Source organism: Rhinolophus sinicus, chromosome 16 (genome assembly GCF_057876585.1).
Source record: "Rhinolophus sinicus isolate RSI-liver-muscle chromosome 16, RSI-T2T, whole genome shotgun sequence".
In the NCBI taxonomy this organism is placed as follows: domain Eukaryota; kingdom Metazoa; phylum Chordata; class Mammalia; order Chiroptera; family Rhinolophidae; genus Rhinolophus; species Rhinolophus sinicus.
This window is the reverse complement of record NC_142516.1, coordinates 76,865,914-76,893,148: the sequence shown is the minus strand read 5'-3', so window position 1 is coordinate 76,893,148 and position 27,235 is coordinate 76,865,914. Positions and strand designations below refer to the sequence as shown.

Genomic DNA, 27,235 nt, shown 5'->3' with positions numbered 1-27,235 from the left:
ACCAAGAATCCTGGCTGATGCACATGGATTCATCATATTGTGAGAAACGTCAGAGGCCAATGAGGCTTTCAATACTGAGTTATGAGACGTTTTACTTCTACAGAAAACTTAAGTGTGAAACTTTCAGTATCATAGTCTAGATGTTTCCTATGCAAAACAAGTGCGATAAGATACTGTGATCACGGCAGGACCAGGCAAAGGCCAAGGCCTGCATCATCAGCTTTCCTTGAGACCAGTCTGTACATGAGGGTTACGACTGGACCCGTGGTATAAACAGATTGTGGGACCGGATTCTAGAAGAAGGCTTTAAAACAGTTATTTTGCCTTCATTTTGGTTCTTGAGGAGTGAAATGGTGGGAAGAAGCCCATTTGCAGGACTCCTGGTGGTGGGTCAGGGTGGTAATAGCAGAGGAAAAGCAGGAGAGGCGAGCAGCACCGGTCACATTCATGTCTCTTCTTCCTTGGAAAGCAAATCAGTCTGATTCCTCGTGGCCGGAGGAAGGCCCTTCCTCGGTGTGTTCTCACCGGCACGCGCGGCAGGCAGGCAGCGTTGCCCCTGCCCTTCTGCGGACAGGCCGGGCTCGGCTCCGATTTTCTGCGCGTTCCCTGCTCACTGCCAGGGACGCAGCCCCCCCCCCCCCCCCGCAAGTCCCCGTTCTTGACTCTTGCACTTCAACAGAAAACGTGGCTATCTCCTGACCCCTGGACGCTTTCACATTTTCGTCCCAGGACTCTTGTCCCACCAGCAAGAAATGGGGCCAAGTGGAGAAGGGCTAATGACGCCAATAAAATAGCCCCCGGGACTGCACGTGCAAGGAGCTTCTCCAGAAACGAGGCTTATCTATTTTCCATCTGCTTTCTCAGACACCTACTGGACATAAGCAGCCTCCAGTGTCCCATGTCCGGAAGCAGAGTGACCATTCATGCACACTGGTCTCTGTAAAACAGGGCGACCTGGGGTCCTGTAAGTAGCCACTAAGTGGGGCCTGGTTGAGGCCACCTCTCGGGACTCCCTTCCAGGGGAGCCTGTGGGGGCTGGAACTCAAGGGCCACGAGTCTGAGCGGTGGCTGAGCGAGTTAGAGGGTGTAGGCTGAGCTCTGTGGACGAGTCCTGTCTCAGAGATGGGGAAGAGCAATGGACAGAACAATTCAGTTTGTACTAAGTGGTGATATATTTATGTCAGGCTTATGGAAAGATACGTGTATGTGTGGGGTGCATTTCACTGTGTCTGAGCAGCCCCTGCCTGCCCTATACTCACCCTCCCTTCCTCCTTGGTGGTGGGACCCCAGCTTTTAGGTGTCTGGTGGCAAGATTCCCAGCACAGAGGATAAACCGTAATCGGTCTTTTTCTGGAGCAGGTCTACCCAGGCTTTTGTGCAGCCTGAAGCTTCCATAGCTGGGGAGTAAAGGAAGCTTTTTCTGAGAAAGACTATATTTTATAAATACAAAATTAGGTACAATTTTATTTAGAATGAAACAATATTTAAAAAAATTACAAACTTGGAAACGCTAACAGTTGTACAAATGTCACACTGTCCCAATGTTGATGGGTGCTCGGGAATGCCTTCTCTCCCTATGGTTTTTGGCTCTGGTTTTGGTTCTGTCCTCTTTGGTTACCTCTTCGTAGGACAACGATTTTACATATTTTCTACAGAAAGAAGAGAAAGAGAATCCAGTCTTTTCTCCAGCATTCTTTATAAAAACCTTTATTATTGAGACAGGAAAAATTTCTCTCAGCAGCACAGCTTGCTATTATTGGTAACGTAAAATTTTAAGAGCCGTTGTCAGATCTCTGAAAACCTCTGTCAAATTCATCCCAGGGCTAAACTCTAGGATTTGGATGGCTTCCCCATACGCCCCTCCTTGTTCCCTCTGCACCCACTCAGGTGGCACAGTCCACGCCTCTGTGGTGATGCAGCGCCTGGGCCTGCATCTCTGTGTCCCAAGCCAGCTGAGCTTGCGGGGGGTAGTGCTGGCATCCTTGGGAGCTGTTCCCTCACTGGGAGGCCACTGACCTGCTTGGAAGTGATGGTGAGTCAACTCATCCCTCAGCCAGGCCCTCGCAGTGCCCACGGCCACCCCTGCGACGCCCTACAGGTATGAATGTAGAGACTTGTCTTTGCCGGTTGCAGTTCAAATTCCTTTGCAAATTTTACAAAAATGAATGACCAAGGGAGCGTTGGCCTCTGCGCAGTAAACGGTCCTGAAGCTCCAGCTTCATTCGTGGCCTGGGAGGTCTGCCCTTGGTCTCTTACCCCAGCAGTGGTTCCCGCTGTCCTTCCCATGGTGTAAGGGCAGGTCTGGTGTGGCTGGTGGGAAAGATGGGAGACCTGCTGTCCTGTCCCATCTTGGATGTTGTCAGTGAAGCCTGGGCTTGGCAGCGTTCTGCTCCTCGGAGAGGAGAGTCAGGAGAGCTTCAGTGAGGCCAACCCCGACTGTGACGTTGTCGAGCGGCCGAATGCGCCAGCTTTCTGGGAGGCCATCGGCGTCTTCCTTGTTTAAGCCACTCTTCGTCAGATCTGCTACTGGTAGAAGGCGTCTGCCTGGCACAGGCACTGGGGTGGAAAGAACCCCACTACCAGTAAACCCGATATGGCCTCCAGGCTCAACCTTGTCTCGTGATGTGCACCTCAGGCCCCAGTGCTCTCGATTCTCCAGGGAGGGGAGGAAGCTCAGTGGCCTTCACTGGGCATTTTCACCAGAGCCCATTTTTGGCTGGACCCCTGCTACTTTGAACGTCTTTCAAAAAACTGAAAAGAACCCACGTGTCCAGACTGTCCTGGAAATCTACGGCAACTGGCAAAGGAGGTCGTTTACTGCATCCATGCCAGCCCACCTGCTCTCTGCCCTGCTGGGTCCTTCCCTGCTGGCTGGGTGTGGGCTCACGCAGGAGCCAGGGACACACAGAGGTGTCTGCTTTGGTTTTTCAGGGGAGGGTGCCACTCCCCCTCCGTCTGTGCTTTGGGAGTCCTTACTCCTCACAGAAGTGAAAGGAGTCACGCCTGCTGGTGTGGCTTCCCAGCTGCTCACCTACTTAGGGGAACAGCCCCCTTGCCCATGCTGCTTGTTTTTGTTTCCTCCCCTTGTCAGCACCTTTATCAAGGTGGGAAGGAGCAAGGGGAGAAAGTAAGATCAGTAGACAAACCAGTGCCTACTATCTCTGAGGAAAGTCTTCATGGATGGTAAGGGTTCACTCCAAACACAGGACCTGCCGGGCTGCTGGGAGCTCACTGGGATGAAGACCAACGCCCGCTCAGACAGTCTGCTCTGTTACCAACTCGTGTCCAAGACTTGGGCGAACTTACAGGCTTTGGAAAGGAAGTGGGAGAAATTACAAACAGGCTGAAGCATGCTCAGGACAGGAAAGAATCTTCCAGAAATGCAGCTTTAGCAGTCTGAGGGGGAGACCATCTTGTTCTGACTGTGTGCTGTGAAACATAGGGGGAATGGACGTCCTCGTGGAAGCACGCCCCGAAGGGCGGCCAGTCCCGACGGATGCTCGCATCCAGGGTTACCCGCTACCACCACACTGAGCCCCTCTCTTCATGTCCCCAGAGGCTGGTCACTACCTCCATGGCCAAAGACACCGTAGGAGAGATGTCCTGACCTCCAAGTGATGCATGTGACAGTGATGAAGACGGGAGTTGTGATCAAAGTCTTTTAACAGCATACCTTTCATGTTGTACCATTTCTTACAAGGAAAGCTGGGGTCAGAAGTTCTTGGAATTTTTCAGATCTTCAGGTGGATCCATACACTGAAACAAAATATTCCCCAAAAAGCTCAACCTCGAATCCAGCAAAACTTGACTCATACCTCAAGCGGGAGCCAAGACGCAGATTCAGATATTACTAATGCATAAATCGAAGTGGACATAAAAGAAAGTCTTGACTCACTTGACAAACAGAATATACACAAAAGAGCATACAAATCAATACAAATTAAGAATAAACCTGAAAAGAAAAAAAATTTCAATTGATGTGAAATAAATATTGACCTTGGAGTTACCAGTTCTTTATTAGAAATTTCCAATTCCCATTTCACTTAACAAGACAACTGAGGTGTAATCTGTTCCAGGATTTTCAGAGCACGTCCTGTACCCTCCCATCAGCCATCTTTAAGGTGATACGAGCTCTTCGTAGCAGTCAGTGTTTAGCAAATACAAAGGCAGAGAGTTAGCACCAGGACCAGCTCTATTTCATTGCTTAGCAGTGTAGTCCACCCAGCAGGGCTGGCACACGTGCTGCCAGGGACCAGTGGTCCCATCGCCGCCACTCGCCCTGGGCTTGCACGGGCTCTCCGGCTCCTTGGCCTGCTCCCGGGATGGCCCGTGGGGACTACTTGCTGAAGAATTTCTTAGGGACCCAGGAGAGGGTGGCTTTATCTCGGAGCTCTGTAGGTGACAAGGCCAATACCAATGACGTGGCTTCTAAAGCAGAGGTTTGTGAAACAGGCGCAGGTCCTTTCTGGGCTGATCAACGCTTCGTGACCAATTTCTTGGTCAAAACACTTTGAAACATTGAAACAATAGTTGTGCATCTTGGTGTGATAAGGGGAAAAAAGGAAATAAAAGTCTTCTCTCCCATCCAAGCCTTTCCTTTAGTGACTCTCTAATCACGCCGTGTTGAGCAGGTACAGAGAATGCTAACAGCATAATCCAGTCATTCGTGAATAAATCTGAGTTTGGGCTCAAGAACCTGTCTTCTTATTTTGTAAAATCTGTAGAGCCAGATCTTGCCAAGATATTTATGGCTCATTGTTACCACTCACAGAGGGTACTCGGCTCACAGCATTTCATCATGTGCCCCTGTGAGCCTGGGCCCCGCGTGGCAGCCACATGTTCCAAGGGCCTGGGCTAGACGTGCGCGCGCAGCTCTGTAAGGAGCTCTCTGGCCAGTTTTCTTGATGTTGGGGCTTCCATGCAGAGACGATCCCATCTGTACAAGGTCTGGTCAAGGAAGCCGATAATCTCATGGGTTATCTCATCAGTCTGAGCCATCTGCAATGAGGACAGAGGAGAAGCCAAATTAAAACATTTTCCAGACGGATTCGTCTCTTTGTCCAGTGGACCAGCCGTAACCATCCTGTCCCCGAAAAGCAGCTGCATTCCTAGCAGCTCCAAAGGGCTCTTGTTTTGTTTTCAAGGTGACTAGCAAAGCAAGTCTGTTCTGAGAGGCTGGCCGTGCAGTGAGCAGTCAGTTCCTAACGGTCACGCTCTCCTGACAGAAGGGCTACAAGCAGGCAGTTTCCTGGAACGCCAGTTACGTGCTTTGGGATTCCCTGCCGTGGGGAGGAAAGGCAAATGAACATGCTGAGGCTTGACTTTCTGTAAAAGGTTCACACTAATATGAGAACTGGAACATGCTGCAAAGAAAATGCCACCTGTTTTCACACAAACAGCTTTATAAATGGCATTCTTAGGCCAGCAACCTGAGCCCACTTGTTTTTTAAAGGCATCTAAGGTTTTAACACCTGATTCTAAAGGGAAGCAGCAAATGCAGGAATTGTTAGTTTTGCTCAATACAGCCTCAAGGCATTCTGAGTTGTTGGTGCCCACAAGTATTTTCCTAAGAATTTCAGTTCAGCAAAAAGGGAAGGGCGAGAATATCACAATTTAGATGCATGAAGAATTGATTGTGCTTTTTTAAGACACAAACCACATTAAGAAGCCATTGGTTTTTGAGAGTAATGTCCGTATTTGTTTGTAGGTGTCAGTATATATGGACACCTCAGTCAAACGTGTAAGTAGCCATAGCAGCCCGAGGACAGCTTCCTCTCCACCCCCACACCAGCCCCTTCTGCGGGGAGGGGGGGGCAGCTACCCTGGCTCCCCGGGACTGCCCCATGGCCCAGGATCCCCTTCTTGGCCACCCACCTCTGTCAGTCAAGGCAGACACTGCAGCCCATGTGCTACGCTAGTGCAGTGCGGGAAGTGTGGGGCACCGTCCTGGGGTTCTGCTGGAGGTGGGGCGGGCAGGCTGCCGGCTTAGGTGGGGCTCACAGTGGCTCTCGGTGTCTGTATCAGCATCCTTGCTTTATACTCAGAAATCAGATGCTGCCGATGACTTGTCAGATGCAGCTTCTGTCTTTTGTGGATGAAGCAACGCAAGCCTCCCTGGGACACCTTAAAACAGTTAACCTACCACCTAGCACCTGAATAGGGGAGATTCATCCTGCTCCACTGCCGTTGTTCCCGGGGCCTCCACCAAGCCGGGCGGCGGCGCAGCCATTGCAGATGACTGAGGTCGCCTGATCTAACCGCGCTCCATCTTTACAAGCCAACTCAACTCCCAGTTCCATTTAAGGTTTCCAGCCTCATACAAAAACCCGCCTCACTGCAGCTGAGGTCAGAAACGCGCATGCTTGCAGGGCCTGGCTGAGGCATGTCCATGCAGGGGTTAAATTCATTGTGAGTTCAGCAACCATAGGACTGAACTCCATGTTTCAGATTCTAGCTAACGTTTGGCTGTTACTGCCGTGGTCCATCAAACCAAAGAGAAGGAGAGGGAGAGACAGACAAGAACTCAGCAGGACACGAGGCAGGAGAGGATGAGACTCGGGCCAGAGGAACCGGACACCAGCCAGGCTGCTCTTGCCGCTCGTCAGGCTTGCAGAGGAGAGAAGGGAGTAGGCACAGCAGCGGAAGCCCAAGGCCAACAGAAGCCGATCCCCGTGGCCTGTGCGAGGGGCAGTCAGTTGGGAGCGTCCTGCGGCAAAGGCTGGGTGCGGGACGACGGGAGGAGATGGAGGGATAAGGCACCTTTAATGAAATGGAGCTGCTCAGTAAGGTGGGGCCAACTCAGAGAATTCATGGAAGGCTGTGAAGAGACGGTTTGGACACAGCCCCTACCGTCTGTCCCTTGGCCCAATGCTGTTACCGAGACAAGGGGCAAGGCTGGCACCCAGGCCCACTGAGTTCCCACCAGCGGGGCCAGGGTTTGGGTCCCCCGGGTGGTGCAGCCAGAGCTGCTGGCAGACAGGCTGTCCCACCAAAGCCAACACTTCTGCCGTCTGGCCACCACCTGCTCCCAGGCCCGGCAGACCTGGCTCTTTCCAGGGGCTGCTCGCAGAGAGGAGAGATGAGCTGGTGGGAGGCGCGCCCAGGAGAGGCTGGCAGTGCGCAGAGGATGCGTCCATCTGTCCTGCTTGTGGCTGCATTAGCCAGGCCGCCTTCCGGCTGTCCTGTGGCCACCGCAGGAAGCCTCGCAGTCAGGAAGGCTGGTGTGTTAGTAATACAGCTTCAGAACATCTGCAAGGACAGCGTCCGGGAAGCTCTCTCGGCGGCGATGGGCTTCAGGTGCCCAGATGGAGCACCCACCTGCGAAGACGCGCGTGTGTGAAGAGAAACACTGGCATTTCATCCTTTAATGCTTTTTTGTTGTTGTTTTTGTTTTGCAGCTGGGCTGACTTATAAAATTTAATGACGATGCACGAGGGTGTTCCGTGTTGCCTCAGCCTCAGGTGTTAATGTATGGCCGAGACTGAACTTTTTGTGGTAACAGCACCTGGGCACAGGCAGCCAGCCTGAACTTCGTGACACAACCTAGGTCCTTGTTCACAGCAGCTTCTCCGTGGGTGAAACCTGAGGGTGGTCCATTTTGAACATGGGCTGTTTGCCGGGAACGGATGGAAATGTGGTTGGAATAACAGAAGCAGAGACCTGGGTGTCTCCAAAGAGCTTTCTCTGGGTTGCGTTCTCTCACACCCCGTCGGCAGGGCGGGCGGTGACCTCCCTGGCCTGCCTTTCTTCTCCCAGCGTGACAGGACGGGAGAGGAGCTCCCCAGGGACAAGGAGGGGACAAGCTCCCACAGGTGTACCAGGCACGGGCAGGAGGGCAGAAGTCAGGTTACAGAAATGCCGCCAACACTTTCATGATTCAAAAGTGCCTGCTGTTGACTTTTTAAAATAATTTTAGAACTGCTTTAGATTTACAGTTTTACTGAAAAGATAAGACAGAAAGATCACGTATCCCACACAGCCAGTTTCCCTGTTAACATTAGTGTGTACATTTGTCAGACTTAATGAATGCATATCGATATATTTTTATTAACTAAAAAGTCCACACTTACTCAGATTTCCTGTTTTCCCTAATGGCCTTTCTCTGTTCCAGGATCCCAGCTCAGACAGCACATTACATTTAGTTGTCATGTCTCCACAGGCTCCTCTGGGCTGTCCCTGTTTCTCAGACTTTCCAGACAGATGTGATGACCTGGACAGTTTTGAGGCGGCTGCTCAGACATTTTGTCGATTGTCCCCCAATTGGGGTTTGTCAGTTGCTTTTCTCATGATTAGACAGAAGTTACATGTGTTGGGGCAGAAAACCAGAGAGGTAAAGGTAAAGTGCCATGTTCATCACATTGTATCAAGGGCACATACTATCAACACGATTTATCCCTGTTGATGTCAACCTTGATCACCTGGCTGAGGGCGTGGCTGAAAAGTGACCAGTACAGCTTACACCTGGTTAGTACAAAGTTCTCTAGACATATGGACACTTTTAGCTCTCACCAATGGCGTTCTCCCACCCAAATGGGCTTGGGATTAAGTGAGGTGTGCATTTTATAAAGGCACACAGTAGGTGTTGGGGCAGCCCTGGGAGATGGGACCCAGCACATGACAAGCAAGTCTTCTATCTTGGCCATGCCTGAGCTCTCTGATGGCTTCTGTCTGCGCATGTGAGAGGTGGCCTGCCTACCACCCCAGATGGCTCTACAGGGCCTGAGCCCACCTCCTGGGCGCTGGTGTGTGAGGTTCTTGGCAGCCCCGCTTGTCACTGGAACTTTCCTCATATTCACATCCACATTCAAAGAGAGCCTTCCCTGGAAGGGAGCAGGAGGGGGCCCTCTGGGTGCTGGGAACATTCCTTTCTTGATTTGAATGCTGGGTTGCATGCGTGTTTTGGTTTGTGAAAATTCATCAAGCTACACATTTCTTTATGTGTATTATGTGGCAATAAAAAGTAAAAATAACATGGAAATAAAAACCCCAAGAGCCAGCATGTTGGTGCTTTTGCTTTTTGTTTTTTGTTTTGATGAGCATTATACAATTTGCTGTTTTAACCTTTTTTTTTTTCCCAAGTCAAGTGTTGTCCTTTCAGTCCTAGTTGTGGAGGGTGCAGCTCAGCTCCAGGTCCAGTTGCCATTCCTAGTTGCAGGGGGCACAGCCCACCATCCCTTGCGGTGTCGAACCGGCAACCTTGTGGTTGAGAGGACATACTCCAACCAACTGAGCCATCTGGAAGCTCAGCGGCAGCTCAGCTCAAGGTGCCGTGTTCAATTTTTAGTTGCAGGGGGCGGAGCCCACCTTCCCTTGTGGGACTCGAGGCATTGAACTGGCAGCCTTGTGGTTGAGAGCCCACTGGCCCATGTGGGAATCGAACCGGCAGCCTTCGGAGTTAGGAGCACGGAGCTCTAACAGCCTGAGCCACCGGGCCGGCCCTATTTTAACCATTTTTAAATGTACAGTTCAGTGGCAGGAAGTACATTCACAATGTTGTACAACCATCACCACCATCTACTTCCAGAACGTTTTCATTATCCCACACACAGCTCTGTACCCATTAAACACTAACTCCCCATCTTTCCCTGCCTCAGCCCCCGGTAATCTCCACTGTACTTCCTGTGTCTCCGAATTTGCCTATTCTAGGTCCCTTGTATAAGTGGAGTCACACAATATTTGTCCTTTGGTGACTGGCTTATTTCACTTCGCATACTGCCCTGAAGGTTCATCCATGTCGTAGCGTATCTCAAAACTTCATTCATTTTTAAGGCTGAATAATATTCCATTGTATGCACAGACCACATTTTCTTTATCCGTTCATCTATTGATGCACATTTGGGTCATTCCCCCTTTTGACTATGTTTTATTTATAACAGCCCCCCTAGTGGGTGTGCAGTGGTACCTCACTGTGGTTTTGAATGGCATTTCCCTAATAGCTAATGATGTTGAACATTTTTTTCATGTGATTACTAGCCATTTGTACATATTCTTTAGAGAACTGTCTGTTTAAATCCATTGCCCATTTTTTAATTTGGTTATCTTTCTGTTGTTGAGTTGTAAGAATTCCTGAAATAGTCTAAACACCAAACCCTTATCAGATGTGTAATTTCCAAATATTTTTCTCCCATTCTGTGAATTGTCTTTTCACTCTTCTCATAATGTTCTTTGACACACAGAAGTTTATCATTTTGCCTTTCAATTTATCTGTTTTTTCTTTTGGTGCCTGTGCTGTTAGTGTCGTTATCCAAGAAATCATTGCCAAATGCAGTGCCACACGTGGTGCTCACTTCTGACCTGAACTGTTAACCGTTCTTCACCCCTCATGTCAGCTGGGCTTATGGAAGGATTGCTTTGTAATCAACAAATGACATTCTTTAAACCACTGTAGTGAGCACACCCTTTTCTCACTGAAGTCTTGTTTCTCTTCATGAGGAGGAAGAGAGTCGTGCACTGAACTGGAAGAAGAGTACATGGGGCCACAGGGGACCTCGCTTCTCCTATGGGCTCTGGCAGCAAGCCGTGTGACATGGCCCAAGTCACCGCCTTTCTCTGAGCCTGTGGCATGCGGCAGGCTCTGGGGTCTGTGCCAGCCTTCCCCCTTGCTGCCAGTCCACCTGTCTGGACAGCACCCCGGTACACACTCTTCAGAGGCCGGGCCCTCGGGTGGGATGTGAATGAGATCTAGGAAGCTAGAAAAGGGGAGACTTACGAGGGAGATGACTTCCCGGGCAATCGCGTGGCCTCCAGGAGCCCAAAGCAAGAAGTTCAGGGTTAGGCGCCTGATCAGCCACGGGCACGCGGGCGGTCTGGGGTCCCCACTTTGCTCTCCAGCTGCTGCATGCACATCCCGGGCTGAGAGCGTCGGACTTCGGAACAGCTTCCGGAGGCAGCCGAGCACTGCCTTCCCCTCTGCCTGGAAGTACAATTTCAAAGGGGAGAGATTACGGGAGTCAGGACACGCACGGCTCCAGGGTTTATTCAGCACTTGGAAGCAGCCCTCTAAGAGGAGAGGACTGGCGCCCGAGGGAGGGCAGACAGAAGCAGCCCATCTGAGTTTACACACTGCTCCACACGAACCCAAATGGCGTAATGGAATTTTCTTGACTTTCTTTCGTCTTGCTCACTAAGCAGCTAGGGCGCCATGCCAAGAATTGACCTTTTTTGTATGAAAGGAAATGGAGAATGTAGTCACATTTTTATATTGTGGGGGAAGGACAAAAAGGCTCCTTCAAGACTCGCTCACTATCACAGGCACAAATCAGAGCCCCATGCAATCAGACCTCTGCTGACCAGTGTTCTGATAGGAATGAGGCTTGTTCTGCTAGCTTTGGGGGTGGGTAGGGGAGGGAGAGAGGACACATGGACACACACACACACACACACACACACACACACTCATACGGTACCACACAACCACAGCACACACATACCACTAACACCACGCTCACCCATCACACACACACACACACACACACACACACACACACACACACACACACACCTTTGTCTTTGTTTAGACACTGGGATAGTCTCTTCATGTTTAAAGCTCAAAGAGAGGTCACAAGTCTGTGGAATCCATGTAAGAATGGTGATTGTTATAGGTCTGCGGGTTGTTTTTGCATAAAAAGTATTTATTTCATGCTGAGACCTCTGCTAGCTGTAAAAATGGTACAAGTTGTGACTTGGAAGACACAGCTAAAACTGAAAGCCATGGATCCAAAATGCTACATGGAACTCACGAACAGCTATGGCCCATCATTTTTTAAAGAATATTTAGGCCTAATTCTGAGAATTCCCACAACCAATTTTCTGGATTTTGTGTGGGTCTTTTTTCCTGCACATGAAGGCCTCATTCAGTGAAGTGTGTCATAAACCCCAGTACACCAGGAGTGCCGTGTGAGCTCTTCTGACAATACAGGGCCGTGAGAAACCGCACCACGCGGCTCTTCCAGGGGCCATGGCAGTGTTCCAACAGGAGAGGGCCCCTCTTACTCCATCTCTTCTCTCGCCTGGACCCTGCCTGCCCTTGTCGGGGGGTATCTACGGGAGCACAACACCATCTTACCATCTAAATGGGTCTGCAAAAACATGGGGACTTAGGAAGCTGTGCCTTTATATCCATTTTTCTCTCATCCAGTATTCCCTAAGATTGATATTCTTCCTTTCCATTCTATCCCAGACTGTCTTTCCCCTCATGCCAACCTGACATGCCAATAACTTTAGCTGCTTTCTAATTTTTTCAGGAGAAAGGTAAAAGCTTTCTTTTCTAAGTATTACTTTTTATCCCACATTATGAAAATATATATGCTCACTATAGAAAATCTAAACAAACAAACAAATAAACAAAATAAAGTGAACTATAATTCCACCATCCAAAGAGACTCACTGTTAAAAACTAGGTTTGCAGCCCTCTCATCTTTTTTCTAGGCATTGTGGACACAGCAATCACTATACGCAATATTTTCTATCTTACAGTTTTCTCTTCACAATGCACTTTAAGCAGTTTCCCATATCTATAGCACATAGTCTTTGAGAATATGATTTTTCATGGAGAATACTATTCCATAGTTATAATATACCACAATGTATTGAGCCAGTATCCTTACTGTGGGAAGTTTAGACCATTTCCAATTACTGCAATTACAAACAATGCCGTGATGATACTCTTGTACATAAATCTGTGTGTGGATCTCTAATTGTGTCCTTAGGATAATTCCTAGGAATGGAATGACAGGGTTAAAGGTATGCACTCTTGCCTAATTCTTATGTATACAAACATAGACATTTTTGTTTTTATCATCATGTAATTCAAAGTTAGCCAAGGAGATAAACACCAGCTGCATGAGCATGTTTGCAGCAGGCGCGGGTCTTTGTGAGCAGTGTACCCCTAGGCAGGGACACTGACCCTTTGCTCCCCGATTGTGAACCTCAGGCCTGGCCAGCAGAGGCAACAATTCCAGCCACAGTATCCGCCGAGTACAGCAGAGTTCCTGACTTAATTATGCTTTTAAGGCAACGGCACAGACATTGTCAAGCTCAATCAAACCTCACAAGCATCATGGTTTCAGAGGTAGTTCACACTTTGTTTCCCAAGTCACCCAACAGACCAACACCCAGCGGGATTAAAGCTCACAGGTAGGTCTCGCAGGTTAGACTAGAGAAACTGGCCCAGCCCGCTCCCCACACCTCACACAGATCAGTGCCTCAGCTTGGACACTAAGGATGGAGACGTTCTGGGATCAAAACTGCGAAAGCAGGGCTTCAGTTACAGGTGGAAGGCTACTGCTGCTAGAACAGCGCGGAAGGAAATGACAGACTGCACTAACCTGCCCTGAGTGTGCCAATCCCTTTTGATCCAGGATGCCAAAGCATCCCCAGGGTAAGAACTATGCACGCGTTTTATTTTGAAAAGGACTGAGCTACCAGTAGAAAGATATGCCAATGCAGAACTTTCTAGAAATTAAATCTTACTGGACAACTTATTTCTCTATACTTTGAAAGTGAATCTCTGTCAGTTTCTATGATCGCTATGGAATTTAACACATAACCTACCAACTTAGCTTATACAAAATCAAATATAAAGTGTATTAAAAGGGCTTTAGAAATCAATAGAGCTTTTTATTATTAATTTTAATTATTAAAAATAAGGTCATGAATATAATTAGTATTTTCCTTAATTAGTTGAATGTGATATGTTAAGAGGAAAGAAATAGTACACTTTATTTTTAATCAAATAGCAATCCTCAAATACCTATGTTCATTATATGTATTTCTAAATAGTGTTCTATTTTTGATCCAAAATAAATTATCACCAACTTTCAACTTTTTAAAATTCCAAACACTTTTTTTCCCCTGCCACGCAGCTTTTAAACAAGTAAAATACACAGACGTATCTGTATTGGTCTCTGCTTTTTTCAAACAACAGAAAACATCAAGCAAATACAAGTGCTGCTCTCTACAAAAAGAAACTTGCTCCCTTTAATTATTAAAATCAGCAAAAAGCACTGGCAGTTGAAGTTTTAAAAACAAATAAATGTTTGCAAGGGAGGTGCCAATGCCTTTAATCAAAGCATTGCTTCCTGTAATTATTATTTTCCACATAAAATAACCACTGTCTTGCCACAGTTAGCCAGGCCTGTATTTAGCTGCTCTGTTATTTAGGAAATGACCAAGTCCTTTTTCAGAAGCAAAGTGGTTAATATCATGTGATTACTTTAGTAAGAATTCTAAACAAAGCTGGTAATGTGAGGATCTGTTGACTGATCCAAGAAAGCAGTAAGTCAAGACGGAAGCAGACACAGCCAGGCCGCTGGTCAGGAGGACAGAGCCCCTCAGAGCAGTGGTCAGACTCTGCATGGCACCCCCTGGAGGACCCGAGAGGCGCCCGGCCAGGCACTCTGCACATGAGGGCAGCCGGGGCAGCTGAGCAAGAACAGATAAGGTGAGCTGGGGGCCAGGACAGCCTGTCATCTCAGTGCTTTCCCGGAGAGCAGGGTGGCAGCGTCTGGTTTCCAGTCAACTCTGTGAAGCCAGAAAACCGTCTCCGGCCACAAACCCAGCACACATGCACTCATCCAGCCAGACGTCTGCTACCATAACGAACTAGGAGCACTCAGCGCTTAGGTACCTGGGGGGTTAATGAGTGCCAAACCCACTACGGGGCCCCTACCCGTAGGATCCTTTCAGCTCCGGACCGACCCCGAGTGCCACACGTAGTGGGCACTGCCACCCACCATGGCCTGTGCTCTCCACTGACTCCGGTCACGTGGGCTGTAGCTGAAAGCCAAGAGCCACAGCAAGGCTTCCGGGGGTTCGGCTGCTGACATCAGTAAGTGCTCAGCCGCGACGTCAGCCCATCCTCCAAAGTGAACGAGCACAAACCAGCTTTCAAAGGGGCCTCTGCAGGACCTGGAACGGAACCAAAACACATGGCAGCCAGGCAACAAGACTTCTTTTTCGTTTTGCTTCTTAAAGGAACTGTAATGTTTGCGAAGGGTTGGCTTAAATTGTTCTTACCCACTGAAGTACAACTTGCAAGTACTACAAGTTAAGACTCGGGAAAATAGCTCACAACGCCACTCTGAACCCGTCACAAGACCGTCCAAGGCATGCCTCTCAAAACCCCATGTGCCCCGAGAACTTCAAACATTTAAATCTTTACATCCAGGGACCCTGAGGGAGCATAGACCTTAGAGAAAAGCAGACTGTGGCTCACTCCCAGCGGGGATGATGCAAGGGGAGAACCCGCAGGTGTGCTCCTCTGCCTGCACAGCTGGACTGCTGGGAGGGGGGCTGCCTTGCCACAAGGCTGCCACCCAGGGAGCCGGAGCAAGAAATGAGGGGGCCCCCTGGGGTCCACATGCAGACCAGAGGAGGGGCACAGGCTGAAACATGTTTCTGACAGAACCCAAGGCTCTGGTCAATATTTGGGCAAATATGAATGTTTCATGAGCTGTATATTGTATTTTCTGTCATCACAAATTCATAAAGGCTGAAAAGTTATAGCCTTTGTGAAGCTATCTGTTTGTCACACTGGGAACTGGGATTCGCGATAGCTGCTCAGAGGACAAAATCTGCTCAAGGTAAGGACCCATTAATTGTGCACAGTGCCAATATCAGCAGTTCCACGTCTCCCCGGGAAAAAATGGAGCAGGACCGGCCTGAGATCACATTAGATCAGAACTTCCCTTCTGACCTGGAAGGCCCTGGCATAGGAGAGCTTTGGGCACCTCTACAGTGCCCTTTGCAGGACCTGGGTCCGCTTCCTCTGCTTGGCCCATGGACGCCCTAGCGCTAAGTACCCTCCTCACCTGCTCTCGTCACTGCTTTCCTCCTGGCCAAGTGCTCTCTGAAAACAAGTGATGAAATGTTCTGAAATCTAGCTTGTAAGACAATGGAGGGGACAGGAAGGAAGAGGAGAGCTTCCTCTTTCCCACAAGAAGGAGAGCTGGTGTTCCGTGGGCCATGTCAGGCGTGGGCTTGGTATGATGTCTCAAAAGCAAGGGAGAGACTCCCCAGGGTCTCCTCCCTGCAGACCTGCTCCCAGGTTGGCACCAGGCCAGGGGCAAGGCCTGCCCTGCAGAGATGGGCCTGGGCATCCTCCCTCTTCCCTACCAGTACCCGCGTGTGAGAAAGTAGCTGAACCTGCTCCCAGACCCTTCCCTACAGATGGACCCTGAGTCTACTTCTAGTTCAGGCAGACGTAGGTTAGGGTGGAGTCCCATGAGGTATTGGATCTAAGTTCTGCTCTTCGACAGAGACAACGGACAGGGTGTGAGTAGGGCTGCCAGGTGGGACAGGTCCCCACTTGGCCACCAGCTCTTTCTGTCTCCCCAGTTGGTGAGAGTCGGTGCAGAGAAGGAGTGAATAACTGGCACCCAAACCTGCATCAGTCATCATGACGAAGAGCCCCGAGTCTGATGGCTTCGTGATGAGACCAGAAAGAAGTTCAAGAGGGAAAACTGGCAAACAAAACAGTCTTGTAGGCTAGGACAGACCATGAATAAAATACCTACACTGAAAGCAAGGGCCTTAAAGAGCAAGCTGAAGGGTGTTATATTAGCAAAGATTACGTGTGAATGCTTCCAGGAAAGAACACATATTTAAAAAATGGTAGTTAATATCCTCAAGTTAGAAAGGATTTTTGCATTTTAGATACATATTTATTACAAAGAGAAGGAAAAAGAAACATTTCATCCTATTGTGTGTAAGGCTAGAATTTCCTTCCTGAGAGAGGCAGAGAGAAGACTCAAGGACCACAGAGGTGCCCTTCTCCTGCACAACCAGGGGGTTTGCGCCCTGTGGGCACTGCTTTCTTCCCCTAGGATCTATTCTTTTTATTGTTATGCTTATATGTTTCAAAATCTAGTACCAGCCATAACTCAGAACAGGTTCCCTACAAGGTATTTACATAGGCAGCCTGCTCCAGGCGATCTGTGCAGCTCTGCACTTCTCCACTTCTTGCTCGGCAGTGTGCATACCTGTTTGGGGACAGTCACACCAATGACGCCTTTCCTCCAGCTCTGCTAAAGGGAAGGAGCCAGAGAAGCCAAGTGAGACGCAGACCTCAGCGTTGTCAGCATTTGCTTACCAGTGAGCCTGGTCTTCAACTATTTCTCTGAGCATCTCAGAAATATGTGTCAATGGCTGGTGCCACAGCCCCTGGGGAATACCTGTGGGTGAGAAGAGAGCAGAGGAGACCTGAAGGAAAGGCAAACATATTAGGTAGGCAGCTAAGACTGGAGGGGTTTGGGGAAAGGCCATTTTTTTCTTGGTCGATGGAACCCATACGACCTCTCTCATGCTGTTCACAGCCAGTACCCATTTCTCAGGCCTGGAAGAACGACCCACGGGTGTCACACAAGCTAAACTTCGGGGGCTCTTTAACTCAGTACAGGGGAGTCGACAAGGACTGCACAAGCAGTGTCTCCCCCGGCCCTAGGATTTAGAAATGCTGTGTCGCGGATGCCCCAGGTTTTTCCTTTTCTACCTACCCACCCCCCTCCTCTACCACTAACAATTTGTGATTTCAAAATATGCGGAGACCTTAACAAAACAGTCAATAAGGAATTAGGAATGGGCTGCCCAACTGTTTTTCTATGATTGTGATGAATTCAGAATACGAATTCAGGTTTATAGTAAAGCAAAGGCCAGGAAAAAAATACATAGGGATCATTACAAACAAATGCCTTTTCTTGAGTTAGGTTTTTGTGGTTTCATAATTATCCTGTGGTTCTAAACACATCTGAGCATGTATGTATCTGCAGATAGATCCTGTAATTAAATACATGAGGAAGATGAGGTAAGTGATAGAGTAACCACGGCTACTCCACAAATGTTACAGATTAAAGGATCATATATTCTCTCCCACCCTCTTCTGAAGTCCCTTAACTCTTGATTTGCAACCTTTGGAGGCATTTTCATTTTCTTCTTTGTACTACTTGTTTAGATGCTTTTTTTATGTCCCCTCTTCTCTTAGCTCCTGGATAGTCAGGGCTCATAAGTGATCGATCTGTTATGCCCCACAGTGGGCATGAAGTCAATTTCTGATGAATAGAAGATTCTACTATTAAAAAACACTTCAGTTTGTGAAAATAACATTACTTTTTCTAAAAGAAATATGCAGAAAACTTCTAGAAACTAGCATAGGAAGTTCTTGTATTTCTGCTTGACTTTACTTATTTTGGGACATAAATCTAGGACAATCACACCAAGGAAAAGGCAAGTAGGCTGAGTTCAGGCCCATATACCAACTTCATCTTTTGTTTATAGATTTCCAAACTTAAAAATTAATAACTCCAATACTGTTTCTGGAGCTCATTCAGCTTCTCACACAGGCTGATCGTGACCTTTAGTGATCTGCCTTAAGCTGTGAGGTATACACCCCTGGAAAGGGAATTAGTGGCTTTTCTGTCTTGTTATCAAAGTTTTCCCATTGTGTCTCCACAGGTTAAGTCTCACTAAACTGTTGACCAGAGATCCCGCCAGGCCCATCACCACTTCCACCTCCAGCATCTGAGAGGAAGGTGTCAGATGAGTCACTTTGGATGAGCACCTACATCTTTTAGGACAAGAAGAGGAATTTAGATTTTACAAAATGCTGTGAAACTCTGAATCACCTCCTTTCCTTAAATGAATCTATTTACTCAAGTCTCAGGAAAAAGGTAGGCAAAAAAGAGCATAAAAAGAAAATACTACGGGTTTTACTCTTTCCTTCATGTCAGATAAAATGCCTCCTTCTCTGGCACAGAGCCTGTGCTTGTGTCGCTGTTGCCTTTCCTTCAGACTTCAGGCGTTCGAAGGAAAGGGATGTCTTTGTTCTCTATTTCTGAATGTTTCCTAAACATGAGCTCAGAGGCACGTTAACAGATCAACACCAGTTGAATTAGGATGGAACCATCACTTCCTCAACTGGGCATGGCCTCTGGAAGGCTGGCAAGTGAAACCAGAGAAGGCTGTGGCCAGGTACACGCACTGAATCTTTCCAGGAGCACTTCCCTGGGCTTGGTTAGGAGAAATTTCCCCTACATTTCCTTGACTTCATTCATCCTTTTATCTTTTCTTTTGCAACCAGGGGCACGGAGCAGAAAGAATGAAATACAAATACATGTACTGTTTTATTCTGACTCAGCCAAGTCTTAGCCTGGTCCTGGCGTCTAGGTGGATCTGGTGGGCACCCGCGCAGGTCCCGTGTTATCTGGAGTGGACTATCAAACTTAACAAGAGGTCTTTTCTGTTTCTTTTTCTGTTTTCTTTCTTTCAGTAAATGATCCTGACAGGGAAGTCAAGCGAATTCTCCTGACAGAACCCATCGAATGCGAGACCCTGGTTGCTTAAAGCAATGTTAGACATGACCAATTCAATGTCCCTTGTTTTACAGGCAGGGACATGGGAGGGTAGGTTCTGATTTATCAGCACTCTTTCCCAGAAATGATTTGAATGCAGGCAGAATCAACCTTCACATACCTTTCGGGTGTTGGAGTAGCACCATGACAAGAGAGGGAGAAGTGTAAGGAAAGTAGGTCTTGAGTGCGAACTTCAGCTACAAGAGAATCAAAAATTCAAAACTGCATGAATGTTAGGATTGGAAAGGGTATTAAGAAAATACTAAAACTTGGGTCCTCTGCCCAAAAAGGATCCACTTGTGCTAACATGGTCAGAATGTTTTCTTCAACATTAAAAAAACAAAAAAACAAAAAAGGATGCTTCTAATAACCTTATAAATAGTTCCAGAAAAATAAACCTTTTAAAGTCACCTTCTGGGACTTAAGAAAAATAAAGTTAAGCTCCTGATGTCTTTATATCTGTACTTTACCTTATATGAACCCAATTATACACATAAATCTTCCATTTAAGGGAGAGTGTGCAAGGCAGTTGCGAGATGGTTTTGTAACAGCAACAAAAGCCAAGAACGAGGATATTCACAGTCCAGTGAGGGCCGCAGAGCTGTAGCCTCTATTCCTCAGAGGCACACAGCCCCTTAAGTGCTTGTGTAAAAAGGGGAGGTAAATCTAGAAATCTAGTGGCGTGCACAGGCAGTAAGGGTACCATTTGATGAATGTGGATAAATATGTAAATCCACATTTCTACCACCCCAAAAAGTTTCCTTGTAGCTGTTACATTTGATCCCTCCACTTCACCCTGGCAACCAATAGTCTGATTTTGATGAAAGATTAGTTTTGCTTATTTTTGAATTTCATATAAACAAAATCATACGAGTATGTATTCTTTGCTGTCTGGTTTCTTTGGCTCAACTTTTTTTTCTTTTCTTTTTTTTTTTGAGATTCATCCATGTCGCTGTGTATAAGTAATTCATTATATTTTTATTTCTTACAAGTAGTCATTGTATAAATATACCATAATCTGTTTATTCATTCTCCTATTGATGGGCATTTGGGTTGTTTCCATTTCAGGACTACTATGAATAAAACTGCAATTAACATTCATATTTATGTCTTTTTGTTGACATGTGCTTCCATTTTTCTTGGGTAAATACTATAGGAATGAAATTACTGGGTCACAAAGTAGATGCTTGTTTATCTTTATAAAAAAGTGCCATAAAATTTTCCAAATGGTGGTACCATTTCACACACCCCTCAGCAAGTTATGAGAATTCCCGCTGCTCACATGCTTGTCATCATTTGGCATTGGTGACCAAATCTTACTAACTTCAGCTATTCTAGTAGGTATGAAATGTTACCTCATATGGCTTTACTAGTCATTTTCCTGATGGCAAATGATGTTGAGCAATTTCATGTCTTTAATGCCAATTTATATATCTTTTTTGAAGTCTTTTGTATACTTTTAAAAACTGAGTTGTTTCTTATGGAATTGTAAGAGAGCTTTATATATTCTGGACACAAGTCCTCTGTCAGACATATGTATTAAAAATATTATCTCCCAGCTGGTGGATTGCTTTTTCATTTTCTTAAGGATGTCTACCAAAGAACAGAAGTTTAATGTTATTTATCCATTTTTTAAGAAATCTAATTTATCCATTTTTTTCTCATACGATTAGTGCTTTCCTGCATCCCTTCTGAGAAATCTTAGATTATTCCAACATCAAAAAGTAAATAAAATAAATTCTCCTCCTTTTCTTCTAGGAGCTTTGTAGTTTTAGCTTTTATGGTGAAGTCTATGACCCATCTCAAATTAATTCTGGTTATTTTGTAAGGTAGAGGTTCATTTTTTCCCATATGAATATCCAGTTGTTTTGGCATCATTTACTGAAAATTCTCCTTTCTCCATTTAATTGCCTTAGTGTCTCTATTAAAAATCCATTGGAAAAATTATATATATATATATATATATATATATATATATATATATATATATATATATATATATTTCTGCACTCTATTCTGCTCCACTGATCTATGACAATCCTTTTGCTAATACCTCACTGTCTTGATTACTGTAACTTAAAGTCCTCTAGATTTTTTTGCTTTCATTTTTCAAAATTATTCTACCTACTATAGGTCCTTTGCATTTCCATACAAGTTTTAAAATCAGCCTGTCAATTTCTGTTTGGAAAAGCCTGCTGGGATTTTGACTGGGATCACACTGAAGCAACAGATCAGTCTGGGGAGAACAGGCATCTTAACTCATGAATATGGTTTCTCTCTTCATATATTTAAATTTTCGTTAGCTTCTTTCAGCAATGTTTTATAGTTTTCCATTTAGAGGTCTTATACCTTTTGTTAAATTTAATCCTATCTTTATGTGTGACTGGATTTGTCTATCTTTTCTTTTTTAACTTCTGTTAAGTTTTCGCTTTGTGTATTTCCGAAGTCTGTTACTAGGCACATATCCACTTATAACTGATATTTCTCCTGATGACCTGAACACTTGCATTATAAAATATCCCTCTTTATCTCTAGTCATACTCCTTGTCTTAAAGTCTAGTCTATTTGCCACTAGTAAAGCCATAGCAGCTTTCCTGTGCTTATTATTTGCGTAACATATGAGGTGTGATAAAAAAACATGGTGAATGTTTCAATTAAAAAAAGTTTTGTTACAGTGAAAGACACATTGCCATTAACCCCCTCATAATACTCCACCTCCCTTCGAACACACTTATCCCATCATTCTTGCCACTTTCTGAAGCAGTTCTGGAAGTCCTCTTTCATGAGTCTTTAGTTGTGCTGTCATGGCTGCCTCGATATCCTGAATCATTTTGACTTTGGGGAAGAGCCAGAAGTCGCACGGTGCCAGATCCGGTGAATAAAGTGGATGAGGACACACCATAATGGTTTTATTTGACAGAAATTGCCGTACCAGAAGTGATGTGTGACACGGAGTGTTGTCATGTTTGAGGATGAAGTTAAGTCACTCACGAAAGAGGACTCCAGAACTGCTTCAGAAAGTGGCAGGAACAATGGGATAAGTGTGTTCAAAACGAGGGGGAGTATTTTGAGGGGGATTAATGGTAATGTGTTTTTTACTGTAATGCTTTTTTATTTAAATACTCAACGTGTCTTTTGATCACACCTCGTACATATCGCTTTCCTTCCTTTTACTTTAATCAGTGCCTTTATAATTAGACCTGGTCTCTTGAAAGCAACACATAGTTGGGTCTTTGCTTTTTATAGTTTGAACTATTTGACTTTTTTACTATATTAATTTTCACTTAACTTTTGTACGTAATGTACTTGTAGGTATGTTTGGATTCAGGTCTATCTTTTGATATTAGTCTCTTTTTTCCCCCATCTAATTTTTTGTCCCTATGGTAGCCCACAGCTCTGTCTTTTGACATCTCATGTCAATCAGATTGTGCCTTGAGTTCTGCCCACCCCTTGACCCCACTCAACTCTCCTCCCATTCCTCACATGCAAGCCCTAGGGAAAGTGAGAGAATACCCAATAAGGTTTCTTTTCAAGGGCTGAATCCCCTCCAGTTTCTACCAGCTTTTTTGGTTACTCTCCAGTTTAAATAGTTAAAAAAAAATATTTTCCCCAGAGTTTATAACTTTTTTTCTGTGGGAGACTTAGTCTAGTACATTATTAGTCTGCCATTACTAGACCCAGAACCTGAACTGATCTGCTGTTTGTACTGAGCTATTATGCAAGCTCAGAAAAACTGGCTTGTCGTGACAACCTTAAGTGTTTGCCTACTAGTCTGATTGGGCACATTGATGGAGCCTCACTGTGCTCTCCAAATAAGACAAGGGTGAGAGGAAAGGATAAAAAGAGAGTGAGAAGCAGTGAAGATAAACATTTCTGACAATGCGAAAGAATGTGGATTAATGGGATTTCTCATAAACTGCTCGGTTGAGTATAAATTGGCACAACCACATATGAAAACAATTTGGCAGTATCCACAGGAGATGAACCTTTGCATACCGAATAACCAGCACGTCCACTCCTAAGCATATATCCAAGAATGTTCAGAGCAACCAAAGCTGGAAACGACCCGAATGCCTGCCACCAGGCAATGGCCACACTTGGCACACTTTCCCAATGGAGTACTACACAGCCAACGTTCTACTATCACAGCCACACACAACATAAAGCCACCTTGGTAACACGCTGAGCAGAAAAAGCCAAGGCTCAAAAGACTATATACAGTCTGCTCCTCACTCTTGTTTGTTTTATAAACTGCAAAAACAAGCACAAGAAAACATGGTTTAGGAAATCATATATACATGATCAGACTATTTCCAGAGAAAGTAAAGGAATGATAAACATAAACTCAAGACAGTGGTGACCTGGGGGGAGAGGGCAGGGAGACAGGACAGAGGAGGAGCGCACGGCTGTTACGTTTAGTTTAGATCTTGTTTGGATGTCAGGTCCACAGATATTCATTTTAGTAAGAAAAAAAATACATGAATGAATGAATAGGACACAGAAAGAAAAGAGGGCAATGCATGGAACAAGAGGACACAGGATGCTATGCATCAAGAATTATGATGAATTTAAAAATAGGCAAGGCGGCAGGGGATCAATGATGAGAATGGCCATCAATTAAAAGTGCAGACAAACAGGAACAGCCCTAGGAAAAGAAAGGATCTAATATATGTATATGAAGGCATTTGCAAAGGTAAAGGGTACTGTCCTCTTATTCTGAGCCCAAGGTGAGAGTGATGAGTTGTTTCTTTTTGGTTCCCTGCCCTGCCTTCTACCACGACCCGTGAGTGCCGCTGCACCACCAAACACGGGTAGCTTGCTCAGGGTACTGTTCTAAATTAAGAGAGACAGAAATAGAAAAACAGTAGAATAGAAACAGTAGAATAGAAAAATAGCCAAAGCAATCTTGAGAAAGAAGAACAAAGCTGGAATCATCACACCCCCTGATTTCAAACTTTATTACAAAGCTATAGTAATCAAAACAGTATGGAATTGGCATAAAAACAGACCCATAGATCAACATAACAGAATAGCCCAGGGGGATGCCAAAAAAATGTATACACATTTTAAGAAATGTTATCTATGCTCAAGCAGTAGTTCGCCATCATAAGAAGTGTCTGGACACTGATGGTAACCACTCTGAGCACCTCTTGTAATTGCAGAAGTCAAACGTGATGTATATACAAGCAATGGAATATTATTCAGCCACAAAAAATGAAATCTTGCCATTTGCAACATGGATGAAACTCAAAGGCATTATGCTAAGTGAAATAAGTCAGACAAATACCAATATTGTATGATCTCATATATATGAAATCTAAAAAAAAAAAAAAAAAAAAAGGGAGGAGGAAAGAAACCAAGCTCATAGATAGGGAACAGATTGGTGGTTGCTAGAGATGGATAAGAGGTGGGCGAAATGGGTGAAGGGAATCAAAGGTACAGACTTCCAGCTATAAAATAAATAAGTCATACAGTGTGGTGACTACAGTTAATAACACTGTATTGCATAATTGAAAATTGCTAGGATAGAACTTAAAAGTTCTCATCACAAGAAAAATATTTTGTAACTATGTATGGTGACATGTTAACTGCACTATTATGGAGATCAACTTACAATACATATAAATATTGAATCATGATGTTGAACACCTAAAACTAACAGAATATGTCAATTATTTCTCAACAAAAAATAAAGATTAAAAAGTAAATAGGTTAAAAACAACTGCAAATCCAGTCCAAATCCAGAGTGCCCGAGGTCAACACTCAAGGGCAAAGCTGGTAAGAAAACTTTCACCAGTGTCCTCTACCCTAACCTAGGTATGTTCCAGGAGTTAAAAGGGGGAGGTGTTCTAGAGGTCGGTTTCTAACTGGGAATACAAAGAATGTACAAGGGAGGATAAAAGATATTTATAGTTACGCCTCAAAATAAGTGTGAGGGCCAGCCAGACCCCCCCGAATTCCAGGCTGGGTAGCGTTGATAATGCTGTTTGTTACAGTCTAGCTAACTTCCCTAGGGAAAGAGAAGATGGGAAAACATACACCATAAATATTTATCATTGCCTTAAAAAGCAATGATAAACCTGAACAGTTCTTTGGTGTAGGGGTAGACGGGATTTTAGCAGAGCCAAGCATCACAGCACCGCTCTCCTACATCAAACTGCTGAAAGCATCACAAGGGAGCATGACATACCTCATGGGAAGCTGCAGGTGGACCCAGGCATTTGAACAGGCAAAGCACTACAGGGCCGTATAGGCCAGTTAAAATGCCCCAAGGTGGAAGCGCTCTGGTAGAAAAGGCTCACGTTTCACTCTGATCAGCGGTCCTTGCCCAGGGCTGCCTGGCCTCTGCGGGTGGGGCTGTAGCAAAAGTCCTCCTGCAGACCCCGTGGGCCTGGCTTCTTCCTAAGACTGTATCCAACTCCCACCTCTTGGGCACTGCTATTCCTAGCTCCTCCTCTACTTACTCAAGTCTTTCCTTATCTTTCTCACTGCCTCCTTTCTCTCTTATGAGGGATCCAATTCACACTTGGGCCTCTTGTAGGAATGGAAACTCTAATAATTAAGAATGTCCACTATTGCTTTATAATAAGTGGCATTTCCTTCTTAGCACATGTGATAAAGACTCCAGAATTCCTACCGCTTGGCCTGGGAGGGGCAGAGTCCCACTTGGCAGACAGCACACAAACACAGCCTGGAAAACCCACCCTCCAGGGCTGGCATAACTGAGTTCTCTGACACAATAGTAGGTAAATGCTTTGGGGTCCTAGGGCGTGGGCCAGACAAGAACTACCTCGATTTACTTTCAATTAAAATGGTTTTACCTTTGCTGGGGCATTCATTGGGAAGCTTTCTTCATGAGCAAAACAGTCTATCAAAGCCGCTGAAAATAAAGTGCTTCTTTCTGGTGATTAGCCAAATGCTCTTAGCAGCCTTTTCTCTTTGGGGGAATGAATAATATATGCAATATAACGAACCTGTGTGTCTTCTTTTTCCAGAGCTTCTACAAAGCACCATGTAAACACTTGAATGGCGGCTAGTACTTCTGGGGCTCCATCGGTTTCCAGGAGTGCATACCTGAACAACGCAATGTCAGATCACAGACATTTAATGATTAATCGGGCAAACACACGAACCTGAATTGTAAAAGCCAGGAGTGGAAACATTTTTTGTGTGCCATAAGATTCAGCAGTATCACTACTCCTGAGATTTCAGTCCTTGTGTGAGAAAACAGGAGAAATCTGTCATTCCTTTTCTAAATACTTTTAAACTGCAATGTGCAGCACTCCCTTTCTCGGTTTTTAAATTATTAAGCATTGCATGTCTTTTCCACATAGGCCCGGATGCTTTGTACAAATATGTGCACACTGTATGCCCAGACATGCAGTATCGACAGAACTTGTGCTTTTTCAAGTGGAGAAAGAGCTCCCCATGGGGGTAAAATGGTTTAGTGAAATCCACCCACCAAAGTGGTGTAAAAATCTGCATGTAACTGGTTTGCTTTCCGTGCATTTTCATACAACTAAATTTTCTTTATGTTTAAACAAACAAACAAACAAACAAAATCAGGTCAAACTCTGCTAGCTTTAAACTATAAACAGCAGTCTGACTTCTTGTTTCTATGCTTATTTAGCTTAAAGTTAGTATGTTTTAAGACCAACCCAAATGCTGGGTTATTTGCTGTTGTAAAAATTCCTTTCGCTAGTGTCTGCTGTACTGCCCAGAACAAGGGGAACAGGGTACGGAATGGAAAGGGCAGACACCCTGGCTGCACTAACACCCCCAAAAGAGGCAGGAAGGCCTCGCCAAGTGACAAACTCCCCGACAGAGGTCCAGTCTCCCCCTGTCAGCTGTACCCCATCCGGTGTCCAGTGGTCTCCTCATCTCTCGCCATC

General features: G+C 45.7%; 1 protein-coding gene and 1 long non-coding RNA gene across 11 annotated transcripts in view; one reads left to right on the top strand and one right to left on the bottom strand.

Moving 5' to 3' along the window:
- Positions 1-1,691: 1,691 nt before the first annotated feature.
- FANCC (FA complementation group C) overlaps positions 1,692-27,235 on the bottom strand; it is a 262,167-nt gene continuing 236,623 nt past the window's right edge. For 8 of the 10 annotated variants that reach the window (XM_088793528.1, XM_074330248.2, XM_088793530.1 and 5 more), the window contains 6 exons: positions 26,318-26,417; positions 19,465-19,540; positions 17,090-17,171; positions 14,733-14,907; positions 10,709-10,912; positions 1,692-4,998 (listed from right to left, as the gene is read on the bottom strand). In XM_088793528.1, the coding sequence (XP_088649654.1) occupies positions 4,855-4,998; positions 10,709-10,912; positions 14,733-14,907; positions 17,090-17,171; positions 19,465-19,540; positions 26,318-26,417 (781 nt within the window). In that variant the 3' untranslated portion in view covers positions 1,692-4,854. Of the gene's footprint in view, positions 4,999-10,708; positions 10,913-14,668; positions 14,908-17,089; positions 17,172-19,464; positions 19,541-26,317; positions 26,418-27,235 lie in introns of those variants that run through there. The other 2 variants (XM_074330247.2, XM_074330252.2) reach the window with 2 other exon arrangements.
- Positions 11,020-27,225, top strand: LOC141571103 (uncharacterized). The gene is made up of 3 exons (XR_012495673.2): positions 11,020-14,440; positions 18,448-18,662; positions 26,339-27,225. It is a non-coding gene; the product is annotated as an uncharacterized LOC141571103 (long non-coding RNA).